A 19,234-nucleotide genomic window follows, 5' to 3' on the forward strand; every position below is an offset into this window, starting at 1 on the left:
GAGTAAAACAATACTGTGAAGTATCTTTATACTGACATTAAGGTACAAAGGGCCTTATGCACACTATTCAAAGCACAAAGTTGCTATTGTTACACATTCATTTCTAAACAGAACCCCAAATTCCGTGAARAGATGGATGAAATACAGAAGTATTCAATGACAGACTTGTGGCAAATTGATCATATTCATTTAAACAGGTTTCCCCATTGTATAGAAATGTCCGTGTTGCAGTAAAATAATTAAGTAACCATAACTGTCATCCATTCCCTGACCATTCTAATCTCCGATAGTCAGAAGTACAAACACAGAGCACCTTGCCAGGGAATGCACAACATGGTTTCTTGAATGCCACCATCTTTAATAAAGCTCTGTCTTAGCTACAGAAATGCACACTGAAAAGCAGTCTGCATCAGAGCACTGCCTGTAACATGTGAAGGACCAAAATGCCTCATATACTTCTCCATACTGAAGCATCTTGACCCCATTCCTTGACCCCATTCCTGAGTTTGATTTACTACTAGAATTAGCTACCTTGGATGCACGTTCTAATCTATACAACAGTATTCCACAGCAACACTGGAAAAATTACAAAGGCAGCAATATGAAAGAAGAAACTACAAAATGTAAGGGGAAAAAAAGAAGATCTGCCTAGGTAATATGCCAATAGTTTAGCAACAGAAGATACTAATAGTAAAAGAGGTTAGAATTGCTAGGGGATGATGRCAATGTGAAAACTGCTTTAACYTGTTTAACTGCATGCCTTTAAAGCTACTTGAGCTATTTTATAAAGCCTGATGCACTGATCCAAAGTCTGCCTGCAGTATAAATAAAATTCACCTCAAAGCACATGCTGCAAAGTGATTTATTTTCATAGAGACACTCTGAATATTTGGGCAGTCAGAAACAAAAAACATGGTATATCACTGCTCTAGTGGACATAAAATCCAGACTACACTTCCCATCATTGTGTCCTTAAAACAGAAAAAAAAGGAATGTACCACTTGGCCAGTAAGTACATACTAACCATACATACAACCAAGACACACATGAGCACAGGCAATAACAGGTGTGAAACATCATCTAACTCAGCTGTCAAACTAGAATTTCTAGCTGTTGCACACAACTTCAGTAATTAACTGAAGTTAGTTCAGTTCAAAATTACTGTTTTCTTTCATTAAAAACTTGCTTTTCTATTGCTCCTTTATTTCAGTGTGTTAATCAAGAAAAAAGAGAAAACTATTCACTTGGGCAGAAGTCTGCTTGGTGATGACAGTATCACACATCTACAGGAACACCTTCTTCATTAAGCTCCCAAAATTGACTTTCTGCCCTGTCTCACTATAACAAAACCAGCAATATTGTAAATGTGGTCTTTCAGTAGGACTCATTAACTGTTTAAAATTAAAGTGTATGTGTGTATATATATATATATATATATATATATATATATATATATATATATATACAGTAAAAGCATACTGCAAAACATCTGACTTTAAAAGTAGCATAACAAGCCCATAACGAGCATGTTTGACTATATCACTTGTATACATACACCCAGGGATGCAATACCATCCTAAGAAACATGAATATTAGAAATCTTACTACAATCATTATTTTATAATCAATGACCATTTTGAATTKTAGGTCATAGAGCTTTAGTTTACAAACTGAGACTTTATGGGGATTTAGATTGTGATACTATCAGCCAAAAAGAACACTCTACATCTAGTTACAGGAAAACTTTAAAGTGSAGTGACTGAAATGGCAGAAACTGAAGGTTATCTGACTCTCAGCTAAACCACAAGGCCTCTTAAGCAAATGGATCATATCTCAGGAAAAAAAAAATGCACAATATGCAAAGTAATTCAATATAAAAAATTTAACTTCTTCTGAAGTACTACATAAAGGTCTAATTAAAATGCACTTAGATATACATGCTGCAATATAAAATTTAAGAATTCCKTTTTATTCATAGCAAAAGTTACAGAAATCTCCTTTCTGCCTTTATTGATAACTATAAGCAGTCACTAAGAACATAATCTGACATTAACAGAAAWACTATACTTCATTGAGTCCATGAGGTACTTTTAGGCAATTTTAACATTTTAGACCAACTACTTACTTACTTTGCATTACACAAAAAAAAACCCAGGAGCAGGGGAAGCTTAACTGATTTATGATTATCATGATATTGCTATGAACTAGTCCATAAACCATCTGGTGTTTTCCACTAAGATAACAATATGTAATTTAAGACCTGGTAATGCCTAATGTAACACCTGACCAAAAGAAACCAARAGTGTTATCCCATATTGTGACTCTTATAAACTGTACTCACACTTTTCTTGTGTTTACCTTGCACCTCAAATGTTTAATACTGCTGGTAAAATAGTCCCATTTACTGCTGTGAGCACTGCACMAGCTATGAAACAAGACTTTATTTCCACATGAGACAAGATCTCATCTCTAAGATTCTAAACAGAAGAGTACTTACAACGGCCCTTGTTTCTGTGTTCTCAATGCCTTGTAATATTTTTTAATCCCAAAAGACACTGTAATAAGGCCGCAGTTTCGTCTCTTAAGACCCACCTTTAAACCCTATTTATCAAGCTAAATATGATTATGTCACCCAMGCCCACAATAATTTCTTTCATTCACATAACTTTACATTCCCCTAATATTTGTAATCAGATTAYTAACATGACGAGATGCTGTATCCCCCCCAGCCAATACATCCAATGATTGTTTTAAACCAAAGAACTGCAGCTCATTCTCACAGAGACAAATAAATGAAAACTACAACCATCTAAAAAGTCCTTGGTACTATTACATATTTTTCCAAGGCAAGTGTCAATTAAATGCATATATGATCTGCAAATTTGAAGCCCAGAAACTGGTAACACAAAATTCTGTTTGCAATAGTTTAACCAGAGTAAGGGAAAAATTCTGCTTACTGAAACAGCTATCATTGTGCTGTCAGGCCGCCATTCTGCTYGCTTGTAAGGTCCAAACTGAGAAGCTGCTTTTGCAAGTTCCTTGTAGCTTACGATTAATACGCTGGGCTGTAGGAAAAAAAATAYAAATAATTACATCTCATATCGAARAGGAATGGAATGTTTCTTACATTGKGCTGTATCTGTAAATAACTATGTCACCTTAGCAGCAACAACATGTTTCCCTTGAAGGATGTTCAAAAATGAATACATATTTGGCCCTCCATAACACAATGGTGCTTTTAAAGAGAGTTCACGGAGAACTGCTGCCACACTATAATTTCTAATCTCATTCTTTCAAACCCAGGACATTTAAATAAAATACATAACTGCACAGTAAAGAGTCATTACAGAATATAAAAGTAATTTCAAGTTAGATAAAGTTTGACTGATGCTTAAGATGAACACAAGCATGTCAAACAGCCTCCTATAAAGGTCTGTAATTAACTGTCAAATTAATTAGGATGAAATATGCTACAGAATATTTGGTACAATTCATTTGCTTAGTTCTATTCAATGGAAGGACCATTGTATTAAAGAGAATGATAATCAGGAAATTTGTTTTCCAGAACAGGTTGTCAGAACCTGCTGAAAATCCACCTATACTGTTTGCTGGAATGATTTTTGTATATGATGAGGTGCACCCATGAGCACCTTTCCTTCTGGGAACTGAGAAAAGCTTTGGAGTCATTAGGACCAGACAAAGCTACCATAGACACTATATGTTCTTTCCCTTTCATGAAAGCAGTCAAAAGCTGCGACACAAAAACCTAATGCAAATTACTCTTCCTTACTCTAGTGCCTAGAAACATTCTTCCTCCTTATTTCACAACTGTTTGTATTTTCTTGCTCTTAAATGAGAAATAGTTTTCYGCTCAGATGGGTATTCCCCCTTCCATTACCCTCCACCAAGGTAAGGTAAGGTGGGAGGTGGACATTACATTAAGGATGTTTGTCCAAGAGGTTACCCCTCATCTTCATGCCACATGCTGTCCCCTAGCTTTATCAATCTCAGTTTTCATTTAGAGTAGTAGCATCCAACTCTTTACCAGAAATAGCCCACTGAAAGTGAACCAAGAGGGTACATAGCAATCACTCATTTTGCTGAAATTAACCATGAAACCTCTAGGCAAAGMGTCCCAACCACCACCAAGATGACAGCTGATGGAAATTTACTACTGTTTCTGGCTTACATGACCCAACATCAGAAGCAGTACAACAAATATAAAAACATTAATTCTACCCAGAAATTATGAGAGTGTGCATCACTCCAGAATGTTTATCTACAACCATTCTATTTGGAATCACTTCCTTAAGTTTCCTTTCAGAAAAAGTAGTCACAAACAACCTAACTTTTAAGGTATGAATATTAATTTAAACTAGTATAAAACAAAGCAATGAAATATTGTCACCATGCATTTAAGTAAAGAGCTGAATTAATTACCACACAGGCAGCATTAACCTCCGTAAATTCACAGTATGACTTCGCATCCTAACAGCACCATTCTTTAAATTTCACACCCACACAGAACTGAATTATCAAAAATAAAGTTAAACATTTATGAAGTATAACAAGCAAACTAATCTTTACCCTAAGAACTATTTACACCTCTTTTTCAATTTCTGTGGCTACATTTGCTTCAAATTATTTAACATTAAATAGATAACTAATTATTCTTAACACATTCTCATTGATTGAACTCATAAACTATATAGCCTTCCACTGACTGGCTTAAAACCACCTTAATGGCCTTAGATATACWGAAAAAAGTGAGTGTCTTGGTACTCTCCACCATTAGTGTAGACCTGGAGATCATTCTTAAAGCACATCTGTGCTTGAAGCATTTTAGCAGCAGGCAAAATTAAAAGCTTGGTAGCACAAAATGATTTTTTTTCTAGATCACAACTTTTACAGAATATAATTACAGTATTTATAGTGTAAAATTCTTGTGACATGGAGTCACAAAAAAGCTGCTATTACATCCTACAAGCTGGAAGAACATTCTATATATACGGCAGCTATAAAATCTGTATGAATTGATTTCTAGACTTTCTGCGTTATAGATGAGGACTACAGGAGTTTAAAATGATTGCTTGCACTCACAATGTTATCATTTTGTAGTTTAAGTAGCTTCTTATTAGAAAGCAGACGCACTCCAAATTAAATAATTCATCACAAATGATGAATTATTACACTGATTCAATTTATTTCCATATACTCCACAGCTCAAAAGCATTAATTCATAAGTGAGAAAAATCCTAACACAAAAATGCACTCTCCCATTTCAAAGCTTTCCATAGATGTGTGAATCTTTCAGATTAACAAAGATAGAAGGACAGCTCAAGATCCTGCWCTGCTCACGCAAGAGAAAGAGAAGTGGTAATTTTATATTTGAAGTCATTTATTATATCTAAAATGACTGAAAATGCATAATGGCAAAGGAGTACTTCCATAAACAGGTATATATAACAACTTAACTACTTGACCCAACTACAGCAAGCCATTGAACATACATTTTAACTAATAAAACCAAAATCAAAGAAAACAAAAAAACCCACCAAATATCAAAACTACACCAAAAAACCCTCCCCAAAAACACACACACATACACACACAAAAAAGGCAGGGAGCCTAATTATTTAGATACTCTTCTCTTGCTAGTTGTATATATTTACCTCATACTCTGTATAGAAACAGTAGAGGTTTAGAATCTACTAATTAGAAGTTTCCCTCAATCTTTGCATGTGTTTCTGTTAAAAAAACCACAAATCTCCGTATCAGCTTCATGAAAACTCCACGGTTTTCCCTCTTCACACTTCTGCATGCAGCTACTAAAATGACAAAGAAATCTAGCCCCTGTCTCAAATAAATCAATATATTAATCCTCCTTTAAAATTATTAAAATSCACTTGCTGAAATAGTAATGTTAGAGACACAACTTTAGGAGAAACTGGATTCCAGAAACATAGCAAAGGACCTAACAAATATAGGTTTGTTTAAAGAGATGTTAAAGAACTGTCCACAGGAAGAAGTAACCATGTTCAGATGTTAAGGAAGAAAGAATATAAAACCAAGGAAGAACGCAGTACGCAAGTCTTAATTCAAATTGCAATTTAACACTATCAAAAGCTTCCCAAAATAGATAAGAAACATATCTGGCATTTTATAATCTGCTTCAAAGAAAATCTAGTATTTTGATACAGTACATTTTGTCTCTCAGGAAGAACATAAGGTCAGGCAAAACAGAAGCTGCCACTCACTTATAAACAGAACTGTGGCAGTGCATGCTTACAGGGTAAGAAAAATAGGGAGAAGAAAAATAGGAAAAAAAACTTAAAAAGAATATAACATTGCCATTACTAAAGTGCAAACAGATTCTCCAGTGCCCTAGTTAACAGTACTGAAAAGAAACAGAACTTCTTGTTCTCACAGTTYAATATACTTTATCTCCTTCCATCAGAGAGCTACCTTGGCTATCTCTTCCTAACATGCTCCACAGTTCTTACTCAGAAGTTTTTGTGCTTCACAACAATATTCTTCCAGCATTAAACATGCATCTTTTTTACTGATGTGAGATTATAACATGAAAGCAAATGTGATTTGGATGGCCAAAAATGAATTGCACTATTCATAAAACAGTAAGGTAGCAAGATAGCTCCATCAACAAAGCTACTTAAATTCAAACTATCTAAAAACTCAGGTCTGTTTCATTATAAGCTGCTGTTGTATATGAAGAATCCCTCTGGACTTTCCAGTGTGAAAAAYGAGCTCCCTATCAACATCTGGACAAAATACCTATGCAAACAATTAAAAAAAAAAACAAACAACACAAAACACTGCAGCCAAACTCATGATGAAATAATCCCAAACTGTTATTATTTTATTTAATTCTACCTGACCAAATACAGTATCTTGACCATTTACCAAGTATCAGCAGCATAAACTGTGTCAGAACACTGAGCCATATATAAAGTAGTTTTTACAAAAAAATATATTAAGGTATATAAAACCTAAAGCTATCTCTCTCAGCAAGCTTTGATATGGGAAATTACTTCTTAATTTACCTAAACACAAGCATTCTACCACATTTGATGTAAAAGCAAATCAAGTTGACATTTAAACCCTCAACTAACATGTGAATATTGTTCTGAAAAGGCCTTTTTTAAAGAGGACARGTAGCCTTGAACAGCCAGCCTTGAACAACAGCCCTCCCATGAGTGAGTGCCTGTCCTAATTGAGATGTTTACAGAGTGTCACAGAAAATGATACATTAACCAACYGGAAAGAGCTGCAATCATTTGACAGAATATAAAATAATGAAAAAAKTAGTTTCCTTAAACCAGATTCTCTGCTGTAGGTTAATGACAAACTCTGCATATTGTGGATTTTACAAGTTAAGTAGGTCAGTAAATACAACAGAAAACTACTGAACTAAGYCTGAAAATCCAACACATGGCCTGACAGCACATATGCAACATGGTCTTAAGCACGGGTTTGGGTTTCTTAATGTAACGGCAATCATAGAACTTGCACAGATGTGGATAACTGTTAAAACCTAAAATTCTCAAGCCCTGACCATATATTATTGTGGACATCAAAGATCCATCACATTTGTAATAAAGAGGCCATTCCTTTAAAAAAACACAAATGTTCTCTTTAGTTTTATATGACAAATGCTTCAATGCTTCATTAGGCTGTAGGCACAAGACAAAAATCAAAAACACTGTTCAGATGAGCTTATGATCTAAGTGACAAAGACAAGGCTGGGAGAAAACAGAACAAAACAAAGCAGAACAGAACAAAAGCCTGGTGACACCGTGCACTTTATTTCGTTGCTACATGGTGAGTGCTTCACTTTAAATGCTGAAGCTTTGTAATATTATAAACTAATGAAACAGAAAGGTTTGAGAAAAGCAAGGATGTGTGCCTAAGGCACAGAAAAATTCATACAGATAGACCACAAATTTTTTTTGTCAGTAACAGAGATACAAAGTGGTCATAAATGAATTTCTAAAAGCATGGTTAATTATACAACTGTAACACCTTTAAATTAATTTTCAAAGTATTAGGAAAGCTTATAATCAACAGTCTCCACCCAACAAACATAGCAGACACAGCTTCCAATAGTGCATTTCATGGCTATTGTGAAATTCAGAAAACCAAAGTACAGAATTGTCAATCACTACCTCTCCYAAGTGAAAGTTTTCAGTTAATCTAGTAATCCAAAGTGCTGCCAAAAAGTAAAGGCACATTTTACACACCCAGCTAACTGGACAGTGAAAACTCATAAGTGACAATGCTTCTTCCCTTCATGAAAGTAGTTATGACCCAGCTTTCAGGGGTCATCTATTTTATATTAACACAAGAGACACTGAACATCTGSTAAATGCTACTGAATAACCATATGACAATTTTGCATTTCATTAGATAAATACATCAGTGTAACATTTAACATTAAGTAATCACAAACGCATCYTTTTAGTAGAAGCTGGAGCACAACTGTTACTGACATATGAAAAGAAATGGCCTTCTCAGACAAATGTCTAAAGGACATCAATAAGAGAGCAGCATCTCAGGGGTTAAACTACTAAGGAAGCAGAAGAAGCAGGATATCTTAACTCGAACTGATGCTATCTGTGTCATATTGTTCACAATACAGCCAACATTACCACTTACATGAATACCAAGACATCTGTTGCYCCATTCTGCAAACTCTAGATAAAAATCCTACAGAGGTTGTATTCAATTCTATTAAGCAAAAGCCACACATAATAATTCTGTAAATTATTCTGCTTACAGTTCTGAAATGAAGACATAATCTTGAAAGCATAGTGAAAACATTTTTTTAATGGCCACTTGTAATTAAAAAGACCACAGAAACAACTGAAGATAATTTGAATGATAATTTGAATCTTATAAACTCTATGCACGGTGTCACAAATAACTCCTTTTATAGCATGGCAAAATTCCAGGTTATGGAGATCACTTCCCCAACAGATGCAGTCTCCTGTTTTGTTCTATTGTGTGCTTAGATTTAAAGCACATATGACTTCAACTCTTAATGGCAACAGCTAGAGACTGAAGAGCACGTAAGAGTCAGCCACGAGAGCTGTCTGAACAACTTACCCAGCATTTAGAATGAATACCAATTATTTGACAATTTAGGATTCTGACAGGCAAGCTTTCCCAAAACCTCATTTTAGTTCATTTATGTGCTCTGACTCAGTATCACATCACCAGAAAAAAAAGAAACTAAAACACAATTTTAAAAAAGAAGAGTAAATGTAAATCATAATCTGAGCTGCATATAGGTAATCAAGAAATTCTTCTCTGAGTGAACAAACGGGACAAGCTACCCTTGGCTTCAAAGGGCTCACAAAACTGGTTTTGACGGGCACAGTCACAGCAGATAATCAAACAACCTACAAAGTTTTCATTAAATATTCAAGAGCAGCATATATTCCTGTCACTGTCACAAGTTTGCTGATACTAAAGAAAGGAAACGCTGAACCATATTCATATATACAACTGCATCAGCAGACTATTCTTGTTGCACACAACTCACTCGTCCAGGGTTAGGCAGGGAACTCCACTCATCTACAACACCTTCTTCCTTAGCTGCATAGATTCTCCCTTAATATCTGGACTCCTATGGGTGAATTTCTAGAATTCAAGAGATAATCAAACCAATTCAAAATTAAAGCCACAAGTGTTTCAAAGGAGTAACACCTTCAAAGGGCCAGCTACAATGCTCCTTTGACCCCCGTCATCAACTAAATAAACAGGCTTCTATTTGTTCATTAAGCTTAAYGGCCCTGTAAAAAAACATCACTAGTCCACCATATGACCCATTAAAATAGAGGTGTAAGCAGGAAAGATCATGACACATAGGACTGGCACAGCTGCCTAGTGAAATCTCATCTTCAGTTACCAAGTCAATCTATTAATCATCAATTATCTCATTACAGCATTTTAGAAAGGTTCTATCATTAATTGATGTTTCTTATTTCAAGCTTCCAAGTATTTAACATTACCAGAATGTCTGACAGACTTTTCCATGCTGTCAATGAAAATAGTGTCATTGGCTCTCWGTGTCAAGGAATTTTCTAAGTTACCTAGACCTAAAACTTCTGGTTTAAGAAAAATAATTGGAACAGAGTAAATACAGTGGGGTGTATTTAGCAGAATCCAATAGGGAGCAAGAAAGAATTTTTTTGTATCATTAAAAAATGTGTTTATTTTGGTGTTACATCATTCTTTTTTGTTCATTTGTTTTGTTTCTTTTGAAACTCTGGAACAGGCATTCAAGAGATGCAGCTGATGCCCAGGCTACCAGTGTATAAGAGCATTTGAACAATGTTTTTAATAAGATGATTTAACTTTAGGTCACCCCAGAATTGGTCAGACAGTTGGACKAGGTGGCCAATATAAGCCCCTTTGAAAACGACAGAATAAAATTAGGGTAGAACAATACAGACTATGATGTGTATGCTTGCTAATGTGCATACTAGTACAGTAGCACATGCCTATAATTCATAAACAAATGTCAACATGTCGGGGATGTGTGCCCAGTGATCTTTCACCAAGACTGGTGCATGATCCAAAACATTCACCTGAATGGTCTTCTCTATCCACAATCCAATCCCACTTAACCAACAGTAAAATAGTCAAGGACTTTTTGGTTCAAAAACACTCACAGAATTCCATCAGTTTTCTCCCAACACTAGTTACCCAGTTTTGAGTCTTAATACGTATGTTGATTCCAAACAGAAAACAATCCACACCTTAGGATAAACTCCCCTTAGTTCCACCAGTTCTTAGTATGCAGAACGTGAAAAGGAGCTTGCCACATTATTATATCTCCTTAAAAATAYAGATACTGAGTGCACACGCCTGGAAGCATTTCAAAGAGACCCATTTTTGAAAATTTCAAAACAGAACTTTCCCAGTCTCACCACCTCATTCTTACATGAAACCTTTGATATATAGTTGAGATAGTAACAAGTCTTAACAAGAACATTAGCCTGAAGGTTTTTCTACTTCAAGAAATCAAGTTAGTTCAACCTGACTAGAACTTATTCTTGTTTCAAAGAATATACTTCTGACAAACAAAAATATTTAATAGAATGTATAATTTTATTTTATCAAAGTTCATATATTTTTAAGCCTCACCTTTGAGCACAAATAAAAAAACTGACAAAAAAGAAAAGCCTGGGGGAAAAAAAAACCCAAACCCCATTCAGAGCCCCAGCTATATACATAAAAATTATGCAAGAAATTAACTTTAAAAATTACCTTGACCAAAATCTTTGTTCTTACAGATTTTTTGATAACACCCATGTTGTCCAAAAAGGCCATGAGACTATAACATATTTTCCAGTTTAAGATCAGTCAGTGGTCAAGCCTGGCAAAACCAGCACCTTCCTCAAAAGCACCCACAACAAACTGAATCAATTTCTATTTTAAAAATATTAATGGCCTGTGAATATACTCAACACTTCTGCAGCAAGTGAATTCTTCAGTGCTCTGCCTGTAGCCAGTTATACAATGTTTAACATTTCAAAACAAGTCCAAGCATGCAAGCTAATGAACCTCGTCCTTGAGAACAGACTATAAACTACTTTCTAGACAAGGGTACATCTCGTGAAGCATTTCACGAGACTGTTGTTTTCTATGTTTTTTCATGAAAAAGAAGAGCAGTTCTGCTCTGTTGACAGATTACAACTACAAGTTCAACAACTGGCAAAAGCTAGAGTGTTCACTTTCGATGCACCGTGTGCCAGAAATCTAAGAAAACATGGGCCACATGATGTTGTTCACACGGTAGTTATCGAGCTGATTATGTGATAGCTGGATACCTGTCTAGGTTCAAAAAACAGCATCAGCACCCAGCAGGTATGAGTGAACAGCCTTGCAGAGCATAATAAAACACAACATGATGAAATCTCATCATAACTTAAAAGGAGATTTTAAGGTTATGACTGTCATTTGACATCTTTCAGTATCAGCTTTCTAAAACTGGATTGTTGGTTTTCCCTGGTAATCCGAGATGAACTCTATAAACCACCTGGAGCTGGAGATATTTATAGACAGATCTAGGGTCTAATCTAGGCAATATTAAAAGGATTCAGCATCAAAATTTAAAGTTAGTATCACAGTTTTCATTGACTACATCAAATCAAAGAGACAAACAGCAGTTTTGTAATCATACTAATACAATGTGAATTAAAAGCACAGCATTTAATGTCCATTACTCACAGTTTCAAATTAGGTGTAGCTAGATTGACTTGGCAACTTCCATGCACAAGCCATGACTAGTCTTCTATTATGACCACAAATCTTTTACACATTCCATAAAAGAAAAGTTTGTGAACTTCTGTCTAGTAACATTCTGGGTGAATAATGATAGAAGTTGTCCTGTGCTTTACAAAAAGTGTTTCGTATCTCCTACATTACTATGTTCTTTTATATAAAACACAGAAAATAAAAAGGTGGAAGACATGAAGCCTATGTGCACATAAACCCGACTGCTACAAACACTCCTTATGTTAAGCACAAGCACTACACAGAGTTTCAAAAAAAAGTTCCTTGGAAGTCGCATTTTTTAGGAAAAAACGGTGTTAACTGCAAGCAAATTGATGCTGCATATTTTGTTAACGCTATCCTGTTATCACTAAACACGGTGGATAACTGCTCAGATTTCAAATAATGAAATATCCTGTAAAGTTAGCGTCAATTTTTACAATCGTTTCTGGAAGAAGAAAAAAATAATTAGCAGACGACAGGTCTTGTCAGCTGAAAGAGGAAGGTCCAAGAGCTTATGAGACCAAGGATACTCACTCTGCAGTACCAGATGCTTAGCTGAGATGGGAACAAAACTGCGAAGAAAGCTCTCTGGGGATCCGTCTGGATGTGAAGCGGTTGCTCCAGGGACTCCAGAGGACACAAGAGCCTCTTGGGCCAGCCGCTGAGGAAATACATGGCTGAAGATTTCCCGAGGTGCTGGCGCTCAACCTGCTCTAGCCTAGACGAGGGGACAGCGGGGGCATCAGCCGAAGGAGAGATGCAGGGTCCGCAGCCGACCACGCATAATCACCGGCACAGCGACGGGACTCCTGAGCTCAGCACCACCGGGGACGGGGGACTGAGGTCTCCCCGACGCTGGGGCCGCCGTCGCCGGTGCCGGGACGGCAAAGAGCCACAGCCGCCGGGGGCGGAGGAGAATGCGGGCTGGGCGAGGGCCGGGCGGCCTGAGGGAGGCGGAGGCGGAGGCGGCGGGRACGCGGCCGGGCGGTCACTGCTCCGAGCGGGCGCCGGGGCGCTGCGCCGGCGGCAGCGGCGGCTCCGCCCTCCCGCGGGTGTTTCGCCCGCCCGCGCTCCGGGTCGGTGTCGTCGCCGTCGCCGAGGCCCCCGCCGCCATCTCCTCCCCCTTCCGCTTCCGCTCCTCTTCCTCCTCCTCCTCCTCCTTCTTCCGCTCCTCCTCTTTCTTCGGATCCTCCCCCTCCCGTCTACCCTTCCTCTTGCTTTTCCTGTTCCTCTTGCTGCTGCTCCTCCTTCTCCTCTTCCTGCTGCTCCTGCTGCTCCTCCTGCCCCTCCCCTCGCTGTCCGAGGCCCCGAGGGGCGGTGGCGGCGGCACGGGGCGGGCCCGGCCGAGCGGAAGTGACGTCATAGATCAGCGCGTCACGGGCTCGGGCGGAAMAGGCGCGCCCGGCATCGGGGGCTGAGGGGCGCTGGGAGGATTGGGGAGAAGGAGAAAGAAGAGAAGGAGACCCGGGAATGTCAGGATAAGGGGGAATGGATTAAAACTTAAGCAGAGTAAGTTTAGCGAAGAATTTCGGAGGAAGTTCTTTGCTGTGGGGGTGGTGAGGTCGTGGCACAGGCTGCCCTGAAAAGTTGTGGGTGACCCATCTCCCAAAGTGTTCTAGGCCAGGTTGGATGGGGCTCTGAGCAGCCTGTCTAGTGGAAGGTGTCCCTGCTCGTGGCAGGTGCTTGGAACTAAATGACGTTTAAAGTTCCTTCTGACCCACGTCATTCTATGGCTTTTGATGCAATCCATGTGAGAAAGCCTTGCAAGTTGCAGGTGTGAGCATTACCACTGAGGGTGTTTTGGGGACAATGTGAGTTCAGGGCATGGTGTGTGTGCTGCGTAGTCGGTTTGGCATCAGGCTTCTAATAGGTGCTGGCACAAACATTTCTCCCAACTGATGAGTTGGATCAAGGATCCACACTGAGTCCAAGACCTGTTTGTTAATCTTGTTTCCATGATTGCACAAATGCTTTTGTTTACACACTGTGGAGAGAGAAGGGGCTTGTAGTGTGAAGGATGAAAAGTAGAAACTGAAGCTACAGCTTTAGAGGTAGTAAATGAGGCTTCTTAGTCTTTTTCTGTAACTGGAAAACAAAAGAACATAGAAGAGAATTAAAGTCTCCATGCCATTACAAAGGCAGTGCCTGTGTTGGAAACAATTAGCTGTTGGTAAAAATAATGAATAGAGTTTTATGAGCAAGTCCCCCAGCAGTGCCTGTTAGAGGAGTTCATCTGGACTGAGCTGTCTGGAAACAGGTCTCATAGCATGCAAATTACATGGTCTGTCCCCACACCTAAGGCCTTCTCTCTCCTAAAAGCTTCCTGATTTTGTTGACATACGAATTTTTATTACCATTTGAATACCATGTTTCAAATGAAACATAGGCACAAAAAGAACACTGATTTATAAGCACATAGATAGTAATAAAACTATTGTGGTAGTCATATATTGAAAAAAAAAAAAAAAAGTAGGGGGAAAAAATGCTAAGATACTTCATACCTTAGGCTTTTAACTGGGCGAATTGGGAATACCTTAACATTAAATTTCCCACACTTAAATATGTGACAACCAGTGCTTATGCTATAGTCTCTTCTCTTCTCTGAATCCTTTTTGATCCATGTTTTTGACTGTTGGTCTTCTAAATTCGGAAATGGAAACTGTATTAGAAGTGTGGCATCATCTGATTATATTGACTCTCCTCCTGTTCCTCAGATTATTAAATAAATGACACAAAATACATTCTAAAAATTCAGAACAACTTCAGAATCATCCTTTTTCTGGATTAATTGCATTTTGCTGAATTCATTTTACTTGAAAGTAAGAAGAAATTCTTCAAAGAAAATCCATGAAAGATATAATGAGGGAGCTGCATGTTTTTTGCAATTGTTTGTAGCTTCTTTGGTTAATGTTAATGCTGCAGCATCCTAATATGTTTATGTAAGAGGCAAACATACTTCCAGGTCATGCTGATCATGTGTGGATCAATGCCAGGTTGTGTGCTGACAGCAGCGTTAATGAAGGAGAYAGCTACAGCTCTTAATAGCAACTGTGTGGTAGGATTTTGTGGTAACTGTACATTGTGCACAGAGACTAGAGCCTTGCAATTTTTGGATTGTTGCCATTGTTCTTTTCTCTATAAAAAGACAAGAGGTGCATATTTGAAATTAGAAATAATGGTGATGACAGCATGTCATTAAAAGTGTGGCTATCAAAATCCTCACATTGCTAATATGAAAGTGATCTAAAGCAGGTAATGGTTTGGGTACATTTTTGTAGGTTGAATCAAGAACATATCTAGATGCCTAGAATGACAATTCAGTAATGGTAGGCTTTTTCTAATAATAGGTTGTTTGTACTTGACTAGAAAGGCATATTTCTGAATGCTGTCATATGGGAATGTAACTCATAATACTCTAGGACACAAAAGTTGTGTAGAAATTAAATGTGTGCAGTGGACAAAGCCTGGAGAGTTTCTTGAACAGCTCTGGCAGTGGCTACCAAGGCACAATTACAGGAGACAGTGGCAAGACCATGATAACAAAGCTCAACAGAGTTGTGAAAGCCCTTTATACGCTAAAGTCCACTTGTCAGTTGTCATCAAGTTCATGTAGCTGAAGATAAATCTTGATTGCAGCTGCCTATTCAGTGAAAGTCATGTTATTTGGGAAACTGCACTTTTGAGATTGTTGTGTCCTGGAAAGGAAGAGCTCATGCGGAGCTGTGGGAACATCCTGAGACACTGAAATGTCGTAAGCCTACATACAAAATTTTGATATTAGCAGGCTAGTGAAAGGGAGGAGAAGACTGCTGGTAGCATAGTAGGTKTGGAATGAAAATGTTGGACGAGGGTAGCTGTGCTGTGTAGTTGCCTCTGTTAAGATTCCTGGTGTCAAAGTGCAGTTGTTGCCCTGATCTGTCCCTGAGATTCTGCGGGTAGCTCGCCCCTAATGTATCTGCAGCTGTTGCATTAGCAGTGATGGTGTGTCAGTTCTTGCATGTTAAATTTAACCAAAACAGTGACTCCTTCCTCCACTGTTGTCACTAGTAACAACAAAGCTCAAAGTAAAAATGAAACCTTACAGAATGACTGTTACTGAGGCCTAGTCATGTTAATGTCATGAAGTTTTTGCCATGCTGCTTACATGTACGGGTATTTTGTCATATAAAACACAGAAAGGGTGTGACAGTGAGTGAGCATCTGTATTATGTCCTTAGAAATGTCTGTGTTAAGTCATCTTCACTTAGTAAAACTGGTTATGGAACAAATGAGTCCTTTACCTTGCAGCCTTCTGCTGAAGTGTGAAGATTGCCATAGATCAGCCCCTTGTTTAAATGACCCATGTCATTAAGTCATCCATTGATCCACCAAAATAGACATTTACATATAAACAGGACAGATACTCACATAATTTTCCAGTGGACCATCTACAGTTGTGTTCTCAGAGGATGAATTATAGTGWTTGTTACCATCCTTGAAGATGAAATCTAAATAAGTATTGAAATAATAATAYCAGAAATTTTTAAAAAAGCAAACACCCTAAACCAAAGCCAGTAAAAAGGAAGTGATTTCTTGTAACACCGCAAGGAAATCTTACATATTTTGAAAGTGAAACAAGAAAATATAATAGTGGATTAAATGCTAAAGCCAGTCAGTTGCATTAATAAAGAGAAAAATTGCTCTGATTATTTCAGACATTTTCTGAATTCATCCAAAAGAGATGGAAGGTGTATTCCTGTGAACAGACTGTTAGGAAGAAGGGGAAGAACRGTTTATTGTATTGTTACTACTTAATACCAGCAATTTATGCTTCAGTACAGTTGATCACCTGAAGTACTAGGACAAAACAATAATTCTGGAACAGAGTACAATGCRGTTCTTAATCCTAATGTTTAGATTTACTTTCTGACAATTTTTCAAAATTGTGTTCTATACCCAGCTACATTTAAATACAGTAAAAAGCTAATTTTGAGCAAAGAAAGGGCAAGTAATAAAATTAATTAGATAAAAGTCCATCTGACTTTTCTAGCAATCAGTCACTTACAAGTGGTCACAAAGTTAGTTGGCAACATTATTTACCATTTATTAATTTAAAGTTAATGCAATTAATTGTTATTGGATTCAGATCATTCTCTGAGTATATCTAATATACCACCATGCATTTTATGATGTATTATCCATTTTGCACTTATCATATGGTACCTTTTCACTTTCTGGCACAACAATTTATATGATCAGCACTACAAACCCAGTTTTCTTGGCTTCTTTAACAGTGTTTTGCAATAATGTTTTGTTGGGGTTTTTTTCCAGTGAATGAATCAAACAACTGACAAATTTTTATTTGATTTTCTTAAATGTATATATTATTCAAAAGTGGCTTTCGCCCCAAGTAAAATTTGCAACTAAATTTACTAGTGAATTTCAGAGTGGAAATGTATGTGGATACAAATAGAGTAACAAAGTTATGGTCATGGTTTAGTTATGTTAGAAATCAGATGAGGTTGTGCCTGAAATACTTGCTTTTGTTTACTTGTCTCAGAGAAAATAGGAAAAGCATGGCAGAGCTCTTTCTGTTCATTAACAGCCATATGTAGTATATAAAGCCAGTTGAAAAGGGAGAAAATATCTCAAAGTTCTGGAAGCAACCTGTGTCATTTGATGGATTAATCATTGACAATGTTGATATAAATGTATGTGCCAAAACYGTGGTCTATCAGATTTAATGTAGCTAGCCTGACATTTGCTGAAAACCTGTCTTCTTCAGCTTATACAGCCCTGAGGACTTCAGTTTGGTTTTCATAACTGCTWTAAGTTCAGTAGGATGGGATTTTTAAAGAAAATCTACATCAGTGCAAATATCCTTAGAAATACAGTCTGTTCTTTCASATTTCATTATCTAGGTTTCAGTGACTGGTGAATATGCTCTTAGTTTCATGAATAGCTTACCACTGAAGTATTTGCTTTGTGCACAYAATTTTTTTGCCAAAAGCCATTGTGGTTTCTGAGTATGTCTGGAGAACTGCGTTCCTTGAAGGTCTTTGATATTTGATACTAGCAAGACGAAACATCCAGATTCACAAATAATTTTTAAAGTCTCAGCTTTAGGAAATAATTAAATTATTTTAGATTCTGGAACACACAATACCRCCTCCTATGCAAAGCATCGACATAATGAACTGCAGATCATTTAATTGGATTGGATCACCTCTGCTCAACAAGGAGTCTGTATACAAACTATATATGGCTTTCCAAGAGGAAAAAGGGATTGTAGAAGGAGCTAACTGGCTCTGGTATGTATTTTCTAYTATTTTCAGTATAAACTAGTGCTGGAAAAACATTGTCTATTAATTGTAAACAATTTGGCCTAAGAGCCATGCGAGCTGCTATATATGGAAAGACATTAATGAAACTTTTTTGGGGTGATAAGTGCATATTTTTACCAGGTAGCACCACCTACATRAAGTATGATGTACATGCTACAGTGAGAGTGTATGTCTTGGTTTGAAAGACATGTGTTTGCCAATGAAGGCAGGGACCCCCCCCCCCCTTGGAGAGGTGGATATGACCCACCTTCCCTCCGAATTACTATGGCTTTGAAAAAGCACAACCTTTCAGGCAAGAATATGGGTAAAAGGGAATAACAGCTTTTACTAATATGTATAACAAGGTGAAACAAGTAACAATAACAATAGCAGCAACCAGCCCAGTCCCAAACCCAGTGACGGCCTTACAGAGACACACCCCCCACTTTGTGCAGTTACAGTCCCAGTTGGCAGGGGCGTTGTTGGCTCCCGGCCGGGCAGGGCGGGTGCGACGATTCCCCAGCAGCTGCAGGGGACGCGGTGACGCGGGTCCCGGCTGACTCAGATCTCCCGCAGCGCCAGTGATGGACACAAAATGGCAGAGGTGGATGGAGAAAAGTTTCTCTGCA

General features: G+C 37.8%; 1 protein-coding gene across 6 annotated transcripts in view; it reads right to left on the reverse strand.

Moving 5' to 3' along the window:
• Positions 1-13,252, reverse strand: part of RIC1 (RIC1 homolog, RAB6A GEF complex partner 1) — a 46,012-nt gene extending 32,760 nt beyond the window's left edge. For 3 of the 6 annotated variants that reach the window (XM_057380144.1, XM_057380145.1, XM_057380143.1), the window contains exons 1-2: positions 12,838-13,249; positions 2,958-3,065 (exon numbers count right to left, since the gene is read on the reverse strand). In XM_057380144.1, the coding sequence (XP_057236127.1) occupies positions 2,958-3,065; positions 12,838-12,978 (249 nt within the window). In that variant the 5' untranslated portion in view covers positions 12,979-13,249. Of the gene's footprint in view, positions 1-2,957; positions 3,066-12,837 lie in introns of those variants that run through there. The other 3 variants (XM_057380146.1, XM_057380148.1, XM_057380147.1) reach the window with 3 other exon arrangements.
• Positions 13,253-19,234: the final 5,982 nt, after the last annotated feature.

This window comes from Malurus melanocephalus, unplaced genomic scaffold, assembly GCF_030028575.1.
Source record: "Malurus melanocephalus ecotype Western Australia unplaced genomic scaffold, MMel_1.1 scaffold_437, whole genome shotgun sequence".
NCBI lineage: Eukaryota > Metazoa > Chordata > Aves > Passeriformes > Maluridae > Malurus > Malurus melanocephalus.